The 15,692-nt window shown below is 38.2% G+C and overlaps 1 protein-coding gene across 6 annotated transcripts in view; it reads right to left on the bottom strand.

Annotated features, from left to right (window-relative positions):
- The window catches only part of PLCB4 (phospholipase C beta 4), a 213,693-nt gene that overhangs the window by 7,545 nt on the left and 190,456 nt on the right, over positions 1–15,692 (bottom strand). For all 6 annotated transcript variants that reach the window (XR_007506075.1, XM_049800913.1, XM_049800914.1 and 3 more), the window contains 3 exons: positions 12,730–12,805; positions 6,679–6,854; positions 1,593–1,694 (listed from right to left, as the gene is read on the bottom strand). Coding sequence is in view for 5 of the 6 variants with exons in the window: in XM_049800913.1 (XP_049656870.1) it covers positions 1,593–1,694; positions 6,679–6,854; positions 12,730–12,805 (354 nt within the window). In the remaining variant the exon portion in view is untranslated. The remainder of the gene's footprint in view (positions 1–1,592; positions 1,695–6,678; positions 6,855–12,729; positions 12,806–15,692) is intronic.

The raw sequence follows: 15,692 nt of genomic DNA, 5'->3' as shown, positions 1-15,692 counted from the left end.
TGATGGAAGACTTGGAAAAAAAAAAAAAAAAAGACCAAGACTGTTGTGAATGAAGTTTGCTTTTTCCCTTACTCAAGAGCGGTTGACAGAACTTAAAAAAAAATGTTTAATTCATTTATGTATCACTTACTGCACTCTGCTCTCAATTTATTTTGGTATATAAAAAGTCCTACATCTCTTAACAGTAGTAATGGAAAAATCATCTGATGATCATCAGTAAAGTTACAGCTTACCAGTGCTGTAAGGTTCTTAAAGCTGTTATTTAAGCAAAAAGATAAGTATACAATTAATATTTACATAAAATACCTAACTGCTAAGTGTCTCTTCCTAAGATTTCCATCATGAAATATACCAAAAATAGTTCAAAGAGCTGAATCAGACTAATCGCAAAGCCTGAAAACCTGCATTCAGCCTGCTTTCATATCTGGGAACAGATTTATCTTGGAGTCATTAATGGAGGTCTTACATTAACTACGCATACAGTTACCAAGGGCTCCGACAACTCGTCTTCCTGATGAGCTATGAATGTGTAACACTCCAGGGACTTAGTTCAGTGGGAACAAATTCAAGCCTTCTGACCAAAATAGCCCAGTGCCAAGGAAGGAATGTAAAAGAGGAAAGAATGAGCCAGATGGCAAGCCCAAAGTGAAGGGGAAACCCTGAAGGCTTGTGAGACATCATTACATAGACTCTGCTTTTGTCTATTTAATTGGAAACTTTTAGGATAACTAGAAGAAACTTAAAATAGCTATAACACAGATCAGTCCTCCAAAAAGTCTCAGTAGCTAGTACTGTCATGTGTGTCTCTCGTACTGTCATGTGTCTCTCTCGTCTCTCAAGTCAATTAAGGCTGTCATCCCTAAACAAGCTGTGAATAACCCACTTTTGCAAATGCAGCAGTGTCCTTGCTTTGCTGAGCCTGGGTGCTGGCCAGGTCTCCAATGCCAGCACATAGTGAGGGGGAGAGCTGCAGTTCAGTTCAGGAGTGGAGAAGCAACATGTGTGCTGTTGTGGAGTATATCTCATGCTTCTTCACTCCTATCTTCCATCATCTGCTCTGCTGATTATCATCACTTAGCACCCCTTCCTTCTGTTTCACCTCTCCCCCATGTAGATGGAGTTGTAGATGAGGGAGAAAGGCTTTCTTTTGCACCATCTCCTGTCGTTTTAGTGATGCTGCCTCTCCAGTTATTCTAACTACAACTAGAACCAAACCTCAGACTCCCTTTTCAGTATTAGCCCTCATTTAATTTAAAAAGCAACAGCAGAAAAGTATAATGCACTTTAAGTACAATAATTAAAACTTACAGATGTGTTTCAATTTAATCGTGTGATTAGACCTAGATCAGTCACAGCTGATGAGTATAAGGAACCTTTCTATTTCCCTGATCAGGGCATTACATTTATTGAAAGGATAAATACAAGAAAAGCAACATTTTTCCTAAAATGGTCATCTAAAAATATATTCGGCACAATCATTAAACATTGTTTCCATACATAAAAGCATAGTTCTAATAAAATTAATCCATGAGTTCACCTGTCAGCCTTTGACAGCATTCTTCCCTTCTCAGGAAGGGAGATCTGATACTTACCTCTCTCTTTCAGCTTTATTTTTGATAGATTTGTCTTGGCTTATGGCTTTGCTGTTTTCCATAGATATTTTAGCCTGGTTGGCACGCATTTCCTTGCTTTCCCTAGACAGAACCAAAGAAAGTCATTAATGCCTAAGATGCAATTATTTTTGAGGTTGGTTTCCTGATACTGCTCTACACTGTGGTTAATTTTGTCCCTGAAGCATTAAGGAAGAAGAAAGAACAAACCATACAAAAACTGCCTTCCTTTGGGCAGACTTCACACAATTTGAGCAAGCATTCCGAAATCTCCATTTGCTCCAGAGAATATAATCTGAAAGATCAGTTTAAAGCATTTTTACACTTTGAATGTTACAAAAGGGTATAAAATACTCTCTTTTCTCCCTAGTACATAAGAATTGTCTGAGTGTAAGCTACTATCAGCCATTGAGAAAATGCAATTTGTCTTTTAGAACTGCCTAAAAAATTTATAAATCCTGCACTCAGAACACGACTGCAATATGAATCGTAGTAATATTTGCCAGTTGTGGTATGAGCTGACAGACTTCCTTTTAAGACTTCTACTTTGGGCCTGTGTCTTAGACCATGGTCAAACTTATGTTCAGTTTCTCTTTCTGACTCAGTGAACCTCGTAGCCTCTCCTGTGAAACAAGATAGCTTTAACAGGAGGGTGGCAATCACCTTCCAGGGCTAATGTCCTGAGTGGTGTGGTTTGACTCACGACTTGGAAGACCTCTTCAGTGTTTCAGCCAGTGCAGTAGAAAAACAGAAAATAAATAAATAAATATCCCGTTGTTTCAAAAAGAAAAAGAGATTGATCCTTTGTTGAAAATAACAGCACAGATGCTGACTTTCAGAAATGGCTTATGAACTGTGAGTGAGCAGAAGGCTTTTGGTGACACATAAGCCAGCCAAGCTCCAAAAAGGCCGTCCCTGAAGGCTAGCTCTTGCTTTCTGCCTGCTTAGCATTCCACCTCTTGCAGCTCCTGATCTTAAGAGTGTTTATTTAAGCAGGAATTATATATGGAAATTAGGCAGCGAATAACAAATTGTAAAGTCCCCAGTAGCACATAAGCATCTAAAAGTCACCCATTGCAAGCCAAAGCAGTGCCTTAGTCTCTTTTTCTGGACATGAACTTTACAAGTAGAGTGCTAAACCATTATCGTACTTATTAACCCAAAATTCTAAGTAGTTTGTATGCACAGAAGAGGAGGGGTGTGGCACAGAACACAGTGCTTAATTTAATGAAAAGTTGCCTCTGAATCTTTTTTAGCTTTCTTTCATCTCTAAAAGACATTAATCATTAAGCAGCATGAGAAAACTTTGTTCCACAACTTACATTTTCCAGAGGTTAAATTTTTTTGTTAAAGAAATGCAGTGGTTTTTTTTCTCTTGCAAGAGTTCATAAGGTGAAACATTTCCTGAATACAGATTTAAATGCAGTGGTATCACAGCAAAAACTAAGACTGGGTTCTAAAAAGTGTTGCATTGAAAGCACATTTCATTCCAACAGCCCATTCTCCAAATAAAAGCTTTTATTTTCTATACCGAATTTGAAGTAATTTTCAAGAACCCCCCCCCCCCCCCCCCCCTTCCCTGTCCTCCTGTGCCACTGTGGGGGAGGAGGTAGAGAAAATCAGGAATAAAGTTAAGCCTGGGAAGAAGGGAGGGCTGGGTGGAAGGTGTTTTAAGATTTGGTTTTATTTCTTATTTTCCTACGCTGATTTCATTGGTAATAAATTAAATTAATTTTCCCCAAATCGAGTCTGTTTTGCCCGTGACAGTAATGGGTGAGTGATCTCTCCTGCCCTTATCTCGACCCACAAGCTTTTTGTTGTATTTTCTCTCCCCCTGTCCAACTGAGGGGGGAGTGATAGAGCGGCTTTGGTGGGCACCTGGCCTCCAGCCAGGGTCAACCCACCAAATTACTGAAATAATTTATTTTTATTACTGGGCTCAAGCGTATGCAAAAAGTTAAGTGTAGGTGTTCAAATTGATTTAGCCTATTTGCATTAGATATAATTTTAGAGTGAAAGAAGTTAAGAGGATTAGAGGACTACTGTGCATCTCTTGATGATTTCAAAATGAGGCTTTGGCCACGGATATGGTTGAAAAAGCCAACACATCTATATGCCACTGTTTCCCTATTCTGCAAACTATAATCTAGCTCTGAATCGCACTGCTGTTGGGTCTTTCTGGGTGTGTTGGGTTTTCACCACTTGCAAGAAATAAAAGGTATTATTAACAGAAGACAAGAATAATCTTATCTTCCTTTTAAAATCATCAAGAAGCACTTCTAGAGACCACTCCTTGTTTCTAAATAGCGCTTCTCAAGGACAGGGCCAAAGTTCTAGTGTCAGTTCACTGCTCAACCACCTGGCGTGGGGCTTCACTTCCAGTCTCAAGTTCAGGCCGTGCCGCCCTGGCTGGCAGCGCTACGCCACTGTTAAAGAATGCCCTCCTGCTCCGAAGCGGTGGTGATGCCCATAGCCAGAGTTCACTGGAAGAACAGGATGTTAAAGAAAAAAAGGATTCTGAAATACGTGGCACATGAGCTGCAAGATTCAACTGCTGATTTCCTATTGTATCATACTGACTGCAACTCTGAAATTTGTACAAACACATCTTTTAAAGGGATACTTAACTTTAAGTCTATCCTTGGAATTTACACATAGATTTAGATGACATTAAAGTGCATTAACATGTTATTTTATGTCGCCAGTATTGTTTGACTAGAAATCTCTTCTATTAAAATACCCCACCACACATAATTTTTCTTTCTTTCTCATGTTATTTTATCTGGAGTACATAATGCTTGCGAATAACATATTCACTTTCCCAATTTCTGAAATGCTGCAAGCTCGCTACATCCAAGTCAGTCAAGCTAACCCAGTCTGGGGACGCAGGGGGCACAGCACCCCTCGAGTTCAATAAGCTTCAGATTTTTAGTAGTATCTGCTATCTTCTGCTTTGTTTTTAAATGAGCTCAAAGCACAAACTGCAATTGCTTTTTGTACTGCACATGGAGGGAAAGCATCTACCCTACAGCAGATAACTACATCATTTTAGATTACTCAGCTTTCCTAGTAGCCCTGTGTCCTCTGTTGTGATAGCTAACTCATTACCTCCGCTCACAAAGAAGGAAGCAGTGAGAACAGCATGCTGAGAGCATGGTCCACCTCCCACGCTGCTCTCAGATAGATCCTTTTTTCCCCTATGGTTACCTGAGTTGTCTCTTGGCTATTACATACACCTATACAGATAAATGCATCCGTATTCCTATACACAATACATTCTATAAAAAAGTTCACAAATTATTAAGTGTAAGGTCTCTTTGGGGCATTATTATTCACATTTCAATATTTCACATTCCAAATTCTTCTGAAATATTCATAGATTCAGACACAGTCTTAAATTTGTTTTAAACAGGAAAGTCCCCAGTCTGCACATTTAGGGGTTACACACAAATTCCCAAATAAGCAGAAACAGGCTAAATTGCCATGAATAAAGCAGAAAGAATTTTGAAGGTTGTTACTTCTGGGACAGCTGAGAAAAAAAGTTCTCAGTATTTATCAGGATGTAGATTTTCAGGTCTGTTTTTTAGTTGCTCTGAAAACAGACAAATATATGAACTGAACACAAGCGATTGGTAATATGAGAGAAAGATCCATTACTAAGAATATAAGAACTGTTTACAAGAGACAATATAGGGCTCTTTAAACAATGTAGAGGTACAGAAATTCTAAACCAAAAGACAAAAACTGTAAGAAAAAGCTTTAAAAAGAAAAAATTTAAACTTCACCCTAGTATAGATATAATAGATAGCTACAATGACAGCCTTTAGCAAAGTTAAAAGAATAAGGAAATATGTAAGGAAAAGAAAACAAAAACCTACTTTCACAGGCTATATATTAGTAAATTATCTTGCAAGCATTGTAGTGAAATTTCAAACAGGACAAAAAACAGGACTGTTTAAAAAAAAGTGATGTGATTTCTCTGGGCTGATGCAGGCAGGCATGATTTAGAGATACAGTACCAAGTACTGCACCTCCCTCTGGCTATTATCTTTTGAATGATGCATTTGTATTATAATTTAACAAGTTTTGGACTTCATTTTTGACTGGGTATGTATTGCAGGACAGCTTGAAGAGATGAGTTAACACAGATTAACATAAAGATGAGCTCACTAAAAGCCTTTTGCTGGGACAATTCTCTGTTGGATGGAAAGCTTGCAGTTCCCAGTATGTGTTCTCTCTGATGCAAAGATAAGCTGTTTTTTCACTCACGAATTTAAAAAAAATCATTTCAATTCCTTCTTCAAATATGATTTATTAATTCCTTTTTCCCCATGCTTTTTATGTGAAAGATGCTGAGGACAATTATATATGAATATATAGATGTATGAATATATATGTATGGATGTACACACACACACATTTTGTATTCGTATGCTTTTAGGCTGCTTTGCACAACAGATGATAGCACAAAAAAGATGATTCCTTTACTTGCTGCCATTGTAGATACAATGTGTATTTAATTTTATTTAATTTCAGGTGGGCTGGATGGTTAATTATAAAAGCAACAAGACAGCAGTGTCGTGCCAATATCTTCTGTATTCCCAGTGATTACAACAGGGTATTGTATGAAGATAATATGTCAGTCTAATGTAGCTTACTGTGCTACCCGTTTGTTTTTATGATCTTAATTTTCATAGATCTTTCTTATAATCACCAATACTATAAACACGAGTCCGCAACCGCTAGCAACTCCAAAGGATTTTTCCGTATTTGATACTTCTCAGTTTCCAGCCTCTGTTCCTGGGTAAAGTCTAAGCATCCACAGTTGATGCAAACTACCACCAGTTCATCGCACCTGCTACCTTTAATGGAGTTCCTAGCTAAGAAGCCCATTCCTGCATCTATCTAAATTTGTAAGATAACTTCTTTTACTTCTACCATGCATACAGCCCAGTATCTTTGACAGCAGTACAGGAGAAACTAGAAACTAGCAGTACACAAGAAACTAAACCATTATACAAAGCAGACGTAAACCAAGACCATTATCAGGTAGCACTGCCCTGCTCACCTGTCATGTGAAAATTTTAGCTGCTGGGTTTGTTGTTCATGAGCATTAATCAGCAGTTTCTTCAGTAGTTCACACTGTTGGTTCAAGTGTAAATCACGGATTTCTTGCTCTTCGGCACTGTGCGTATTGATCATCTCAGACCACTCTTTAGTGTGCTGTGCCACAATCTCTTTGACCTGTAGAGAAGTAACAGCAGCTTTGCTAGAGGTTCTCAGGTAGGCTAGGAGATCAACTATTACTGCTGCTGAAGATGATGTAAAGACAATCATAAAAAAAGATTACAAAGAATGCAGCTAAATTGTGAAAAATGAAGTTGCTTCACAGAGGACCAAAGCCACCGAGGACAATACCGTGTATTATAAAAACAGATGTAAGCCAACCTCTACTATTAGGACTCTTATCTAAAGTACCCTGAATAAATTGGCTGCATTTATGCTCTTGACTGTACTACTGTTATTTTAAAACCTTCTCTAACACTGAGTTCATAATAAAATGGTTTCACATTTTTAATTGCCAAGAAAAATATATATATATTAAAAGTTTTGAAATTAACAATGGAAAAAAACCTAGTGAGGGGGATTTCTCTGAGGGCTTAAATACAGTCTTTGATTTTGTGGAGACAGTTTTATACACACAGTCAGTTTACAGAGAAATCCTGTATTTAATACAACCTGAATCTGAAGATCTTTGTTTTATATTCGTTAAGTCAGTTTTACAAACACAGTCAATTTACAGAAAAATCCTGTATTTAATACAATCTGAATCTGAAGATCTTTCCTTTATATTCATTAAGTCAGCAGGGAATCTGACAAGTATTCTTCTCTTGCTTATCTCCCAAGACTCACAAAAATAATGATATTAAAGTTTTGGAATGTTCCCAAGAGACAATATGAAGAAGTCTAAATCACCAGAGTTGTGATAATAATATATTGCTCTCAATGATTTTGCAAAGAAGCTAACAGAAAGATATATTTTATTAGCCTTTAATAATTATTTTTGGGTGTTTTGACAGGCTATGCTACTTTTCCATAAATGGTATACAAAATATGCCTCACAATAACCTGTTTTCAGATAGTCGTTTCAACTGCTACTACAGTAACTTATAGCATCTGGGCCATCTTCTGTGAAAGCTAAACCTTATTCTGCAAATCAAAAATTGCCACCATATTGCTCAGAGAGACTGATGCCAGTATTTTAGGTGTGGCCCCACATGTGGGCTCTGCATAATGCGGAACAGACTCTCCTGCACACACTGATGATGGTGAAAGAAGAGGGCACCTTAACGGCCCCAGTCTCCATTATGCTCTGGAGAGGCTTCTCTGAAGGCCCTCCTAAACAAAGCTCATGTTGTGTAACAAAGCTGGACTCCTAATGAAAAACCCACAAGTGAGTAATTTTGTAACAGATCAGGGTGATTACTACTACCTGAAAGCCCCATATTAAAACAGATAGGAGTGAAGGCAGAAGCAGCTGATAGAGCTACCTGGAGTTTTCTGCAGCTGTCAAAAACCAACAAAAGCATTTTGAGGTGGGAGATTGGTACAACTAATACAGGCCTAATTCACTGAGGTGTAAAAGAGTGAGTGTACCTCCAGCAAAAAGAGCTGTGCTTATTTTTGTGCATGTGGGTAAGTGTACTACTAAGCCAGAGCCTATCAATGATGAAGTGATAAATACACTGAAGGATATGGAGCAGTTAGTCAAGCATTATCTTTAATAAGATGTTCATAAGGCAGTACTGCCTTCAGAGCCAGAAAAACATGAGGATTCAGTTTTAAAATGGGTCAAAATAAATGCTCAGATGTTGTTAAAGAAGAGAGACTCATTCTTCAGATGAGGTTTTTGAAAGGTTGAGGGGCAGACACTCCAGCTCATCTCTGTCACCCACCTAAGGTACTTAAGTTACAGCCAAGTTTAGTCCAAGCTCCTTGTATCGCTGATGCAAAAAGGTGGGCCGTTTCAAAGCAGGATTTATCACACCTAAACACTGTCTGGAGATGTTTCTCATATCTACAGGGCCTCAAGCAACTAGACACTTCAGTTAGGTTGCACGAAATCTCCTCTCAATGGTGACTTCACTTGGCTTATCAACCCCCAAGGAGACCTAGAGGGGACTTCAGGGGAGCTAAAAGTAAGTCATGGCTGAAGTTCTCGGGAAAACCCATTCCTTATTTATTTATTTTCAATGCAGAGTTTCCAGATGGAGTCAGCTCCATCCATCATTTGGAGAAAAAAGGTACAGGTAGATCCAAAGGCCAGAGTAACTGGGTGTAACTGGGACCACAGCAGAAGAAGGACCAGATACTCAGAAAACTTTTATGGTCATGATATTAGAAAGTATTAATGTTTAAAAAAGACAACTGCTATATTACCCAGGAAGCAGGCAGAGCCAGCAGCAAATCACACAGTATCACACATCTTGGCACAGGAACCAACACATGGTTCCTTACACAGATTTGTGACTCAAATTGCCTTCCTGCAGAGAATGCTCTGACTGAACTCTGCTGCCTTTCAAATATCAATAAAATTGTAGTGGGAACTGTGATCGAGTTGGCCAAGTATCCTCCACCGCTTGCTACTGTGTGACTCTTCCATATAGTCTGCCACTTAGGACTGGGTTTCAGACTAATTTGAAGTATTAGAAAGTGCAGGGGATATTACCGTATGAAATCTGATTCCTAGTCACAGTAAAAACATTTTACATGCCCTAAAAGAACAGGCAGGCATTCCAGTAAACAAAAAAGACTTTGCTTTTATTTAAAGCCTCCTTATGCTGTAGAGAAAATGCAAAACAGTCTTTGCATAAAAAAAGAATCATGACTTAATAAAATAGTGAAACAACTAAGCGTATAGTGGAAGCCACGGTGAAAGCAAGTATTTAATGACTTAACTGCAAAGACTGTTTACAAAGCCCAAACAAATGCAGAGAAACAAAGACTCAGGGGCCAATTGCAAATGAATAACGTGATCATTGTTCTTAAATGGTTAATATTATACACCACAGAGGAACACGAAGACAGGAATCCTACATCTCAGGTACACTGATATAGAGTCAGAGTATCTTGAGATGGAAGGGACCTGTAAAGATCATTGAGTCCCAACTCCTGAAGAAGAAACCTGCAACGAGACTTGAGCACGGCAGTACTTAATCTGAGACGGTAGGAAGTAAGAATCACAAAAAAATTGCCTGTGTTCACAGACAGATGTGCTAGTGATGTGCTACTAATTTCAAAATCAGCATTCAGTCTAAGAAGCAGGTACAGCTCCTTGTAAAACAAGTTTTTCTCTGGGGGTGGGAGAGAAAGGGAAGATCCCTTTTCTTAAATATCCTGCAAACTAGAAGTCTCATTTCAGGTTCAGCAAGATACAACCCGATGAGAAGGGTGTAAGGGATTTGCCAAACACTAGTTACAAGACTTGAAATACCCAACTTGACTCAGATTCAGACAACCTTAGAACTCAAGACCATTAAATAATCTGAAATCCAATTTTGCTGCAGTTCTGTGATATGCTTCAAAGTTCAGATGTAGTAAATTCAGTGTACATCCCTGCTTTTCTCCAATTTATTAGCATTATAGTTAAAAGGACTATTTCATTTGCACTGACTGGGCTCTGCTCTTGTCCTACTTTCCACTATTAAGGTAGTGTTGCTTATCCAAGAGGATAAGAAAAATAACCATTAGCTAACTTCTCTCTTTCCTGTCCTACAGACTATGTTTGCAATCCTGTCCTTTCATCTGTTCCTACATTGGGCCTAAGAGACTAATTAAAATATTGATAAGGAGTTTTATTTTGCACAGCATACATGCAAAATGTTTGTTTAGTCACTAAGTTAAAGAAGGAATAATCTTTGAAGTAATCTTTCCTTTTTTTTTTCTTTTCATCCTCTGCCTGCTTTATATTGGGACCTACTTTTCTAATGCAGGGGAGTAATTTGCATCTGCTGGGTTAATTGTGCGTGAAGTACACATTGGGACATTCAGATCTGATTTAAATATTTTATGCCAAACTTGGGCTGGATGTTTCCTCATGACAGGAAGACTTTTGTAGCTGAAAAGGTCTCTTTGGTGCTAAAAGTGTACATGCACATGGTGACACAGCACTGCACAGGAGGACATGAGGTGTAATTAAAGCTGAATTACAGTACAATCTGATACCAAAATTAGTGGGCCAAATGCTGAGAAATGCTGAACAACTGTTAGTTAATCAAACTCCCACTGTATCAGTGTAATGCATTCAGCATCTCAGAATTTAATCTAATTTAATTGCACCTACCTTCATCTAGGAGAAAAGTTAATTTCCCTATGGTCCTGAGCACTGTTTTCCAACCTATTGCTTGCAAACTTTTGAATGATCTCCAGCAGTAGTTCAAGGGCCCGCACCCGGCAATTGAAACAAAGGAAGTCTGTGAGAATACTAAGTTCAGTACGTAATCTGGACAATTTTGATGAAACCACAGTGAGCAAGATATTGAAAATCACTGACCTAGAGAAAACCACAGAAGTAGACGACTTGCAGAGGAGTTCTGGAATTACCCAACACACAGAGGCTTGGCATTTCAAAGGAGCTTACATTTGAGTCTCCTTTGAAAATGTCATCCTAAAACCTGACAAGGGAGTGGACAAAAATCAATCTATTTTCCAGGTATGGATTAAATTGAACAGAACCAGTTTGAAAGCAGGATTTTGAAAGGAACAAAGCTCAGAAACTGCATACATTCGTGGAAAGGGAAAACATGAGTCACATCTATTGGATGTGGAAGATTGATGAACATTTGGATGTCCCTTGTGTACAAATCACACCTCTTAACTCCAGACTGTGAATGACACAGGTGAGACACAGAGATCACAGCAAAGAATTTTCTACACAATATAACTTCAAATGAGTTTTGAAGCTTATTGCTGGATGATGATAGGGAGCTACTGCTCCTCAGAGGGTTTATTTTCACTAAGAAATTAAATAAATTATCTTTTTTTTAAGTTGTCAACAAATTTGCTTTTATTTAAGGAAATGGTTCTGGACTTCTCATAGGAGAAGGAGATAGGGAGATAAGACAGTACAGTGGTTTTATTCCTGGGGATTTTCCTGCATCTTTGTCTGAGCAGGCAACAACAAGAAAGAAACCTTGTTTAGAAAACCAGGATCTTCTCCACATGAAATAATAATACCAAAGAATAAAATTAGGAGGAGAAAATGTAAATTACCTTATACTAGTCTCAAAGATGTGGCTGCTTTTGTTTGTATTTTCTATACCTGTCTGATTCTTTTCACAGGTTTCAGCTTTTACAGTAACTCTCCTGTACTCTTCTCCCTCCAGATCATTTTGTACACGGATGTGTCTTCTAGCGTACCTGCCACCCTCTAGTTTGGATATCTTTCAGAAACTTGAAAGCGTATCAACAGGTGGTAGATAAAACTTGCAAAAAGTCAATGGGCATAGTAGTGGTATAGAAGTATAGAGGAAGCAGCTCTAAGCAACTCGCTGAGCCATGAATCAGAGCTTGAGAATAGCTTTTTCAAATGAACTAAGGTTGAGTCTCAGAGCACCTTCATTCTCCAGCACATTGGAGAAAACAATGCAACTAAGCAATGGAGAAAAAAATATTAGAAATAAGAAGGCCCTTGGCTCAAGAGCAGTTTGGACGACTCCTTCCCCAAGAGACAGACTAGCAAGTGTTGTCCATGGTGACAATGAGGGAAAATGAAAAAGAAACTTCTTTATGTATATATTTTGAGACAGTATTTAGCATCCAAATTTCACACAGAGTATATTTGTCTCTTTGTTTAGCTAGAACTGTCACAAATGACCAGTTTAGTTTCACGAGGCATGAATATGGCACTTTCTTCAATAATGTTAAAAGGGCAGGAAATTGTTGTTGCTTTTTAAATTTTTTTTAAGAAACACTTTTAGATACTCGATTACTCCCATTCTTTTCAACATGTTATTATTGCTGAATATCATTCATATGCTTCCAAAAAAATTAACTACCACTTGGGTCTCGAAATCTCTCTTTCAGATGTTGCATATATTAAAAGTGGCTGTTTGCTTACCTTAGATTTGTGATCTGATGTTAGCGCCTGAATTTTAATTTCCGTTTCTTTCTTCAATTCAAGACAATTACTTCCTCTAAAAAAAAGAAAATTGCAAATGTGTGCCACAAGTTAAACATCTTCCCATTCAGTCAGCTCTTACTAATTAAAATGTTAATCAAAGTTGAAGTGCTGCAGCGTTATTGGAATGAAATTATTTCTTCTGGCAATTTATTCACAACTTACAAAATATTGTTGGATTAATGATCATTCAGTTCAAATACCACACAATTAATTCTAATTTGGCCCAGCAATTATTCTGTTGCTGAGGATATGTCAAGCATCTCCATTTATGGTACTTGGTTCCTTTCCCAGGCTTAAAATACCTCGCCAAGAGAAACCAGTTTCTGCCTGAAAACTTACAGGCATACTCACTGCCTTGCCATGATTTTATCCTCTGTTTTAAAAGTAATTTTTGCTACTTTTTTTTTTTTTTTTTTTTTTTTTTTTTTTTTTTTTTAGTTTGAGGCAGAGAAAATAAGGCATTTGAATAACTACCTCACAGGGCAACAATTTGGGCATACTAAATTTGATTGCCTATTGAAAGTCTAAGTGCCCCTCTGTGAGAAAACAGAAGTGAATGGGTTGCAAAGAAGGGGGCCTCACTACCCTCGCAGACCACACCAACCCATGTGGATGAATCCAAGCCATAAGATACCTTATATGACTTGGAAAGCAAAAAATCTTGAAGACAGCCCTCACTCCTGCAATAAGCTGAATACAGCATGGCCTCTGTGTTTGCGTAAAGTTGATGGGGTTGAATGCAAGTTACAAAGCTTGTTTAATGCAGGAGTGCATGATTCTAAGGAACAGGCTAGTAAAATGCCTGCAGAGGGCCCATGCTGGAGCTCCCCTGACATGCCTGTGGGTTAGGAGATGGATGACTTCTACCTCTCACCCACAGAATTTCCATCACTAAGCCCAATTACTTGGGCCATGCACCGGGTGGGACTGATGTACAGAAGAAAATATTCCATTGTGGCTACAACAGGAATTTCAATTACTGTCTCACCAAAGTCAATAAATTTTTGAAGGCTGACAAGCTCCATCTTTACCAGTCTTGTTCCCTTTTTTGCAGTGAAGGGTTTTTACAACAGAATACAAATTTACACATTGGAAGTCTCTGTTTTTTTGTCTGGAATAATACAATATATTGAGAGGAGTCTATTTTAACATCACTGTAATATTTCTGTGTCAGCTCATCCACTGTTGTAAAATGCTGTAACTCCACTGAGTGGATGGAACCACATTCATTTTATCATCTGAAGCTGGCCCTAGTAAGAATGGTTATTGCTTGACTGCAGTAACATTAATCCATGTCTGCTCTAGAAAAGGAGATTTATGAAATTCTTAACAAGTTTAAATCCTATTTTAATATCAAAGTACTGCTAAACTTATGGAAATTAGAAGAAAATTTTATCATCAAACAGTACCAGGAAAGCCCTTACTGAAAATAGTAGTGTGATGTGCCTTGTGTTCCCAAGGGCCACCAGAAGGACTAGCCATTTATTTTTTAGTCATAGCAAGGAAATCTTTGTAGGTATTTCTAACATTCATTTGACATTTTTGAAGTAATATAAATGCATAGAGACAGGTTCTGACTACTGTTACCTCTGCCTGAAAAAAACCAGCTGGAAAGAAGATGTCTTTGATTACGCATGTGAGTAGCTGCGATCAGAGTCTGGCTATAATTCATATATGATTTGTCATACATTACAAAAGAGACTGCTTCTTAGGTGAATCAAACATATTTTTTCCCAAATTAGTCTAATTGGTTCAATCACTGGACTTTTCAGAATCCCAGACATCAAACCCACCAGCTGATCCCTTCTCTTGAAATGCAGCTTTCATTATATCTCAAGGCAACCTCCAGCCAGGCTGGACATAACAAGAATTGTCCCCAACTGCAGTGGCATAGTCCATGGTTAAACCATTGAGTCACAGTTGGGAACAAATATCCAGGGACAGCCCAACCCAACGTCACATGTTCATGCTCATGCACACACATACACTTGCATTTCTGGACAGTCCCGATAAATCAGAAGGATCTTTATATGCCCTCAACTCCATTTCACAGTGGGAACACGAGCATACGTATCCCCAAAAGCCTCTCTGAGATTTGTAAGCATTTGAAGTACACAACAGAAATAGCACAGGGAGCAAAATCCTGTCCATCTGTCAGTGAATTAGCATGTGATTAAAAAATTCTACTTTGCTGAACAATATGCAGTTGACATTTGTCACACCATGTAGCAGAAATGGACTACAAAAAAACTGCACAGTAAAATCATACGAGAAAGTCTTCTATACACCTACCAAAAAGCCTTTTTTTCAGGAAGTATCTGACAATTTCAATATGAATATCTTGAAAACACATTTTACATGTTCTTTTACAGTTATTGCTTGTAAAAGTTCCAAAATCATAGCCAAGGAAATGGAGCATGTCCTGTACTCACTGAACCCAGGACCCCTTATTCATCAGATCATTTCAGTTCAATAAAGTCTTTAAGTCTCAACCAATGCGTTCACTTTTAAGCATGTCCTTAAATGTACTGCACAGTTGGGGTGAAGAGAAGTGTGTGTGTAAGTACCTCGCTGAATGGGCTTTCAGGGTTGCATACATAATGACCCTGAAGGAAGCCCTTAAAACACTTTGATACAGAATTTAAACGTGTTTTCACAGAAAGTCTATGCTGCTACTGGATTTGATTTGGCTGTTAATTAGATACCAATAGTTATTATTGTAACACTGAGAAGCCATCCGATGACTAAGAGCTCCGGAGTCCATGGAAAGTATGGAGTCATGGCAAGGAACAGTGTTTGGCTGTGTATTGGATCTTCTTCTGGAGCAGTCATTTCCAACTTCATTTTTTATATTTTAGCTTTTTATGATAATTTAAAACTATCATAAAAGCTTTGGCATC

The sequence above is a fragment of the Accipiter gentilis genome, chromosome 5 (assembly GCF_929443795.1).
Source record: "Accipiter gentilis chromosome 5, bAccGen1.1, whole genome shotgun sequence".
Taxonomy (NCBI): domain Eukaryota; kingdom Metazoa; phylum Chordata; class Aves; order Accipitriformes; family Accipitridae; genus Astur; species Astur gentilis.
Note: the sequence above shows the minus strand (reverse complement) of the source record. Positions and strands in the feature narration are given on the sequence as shown.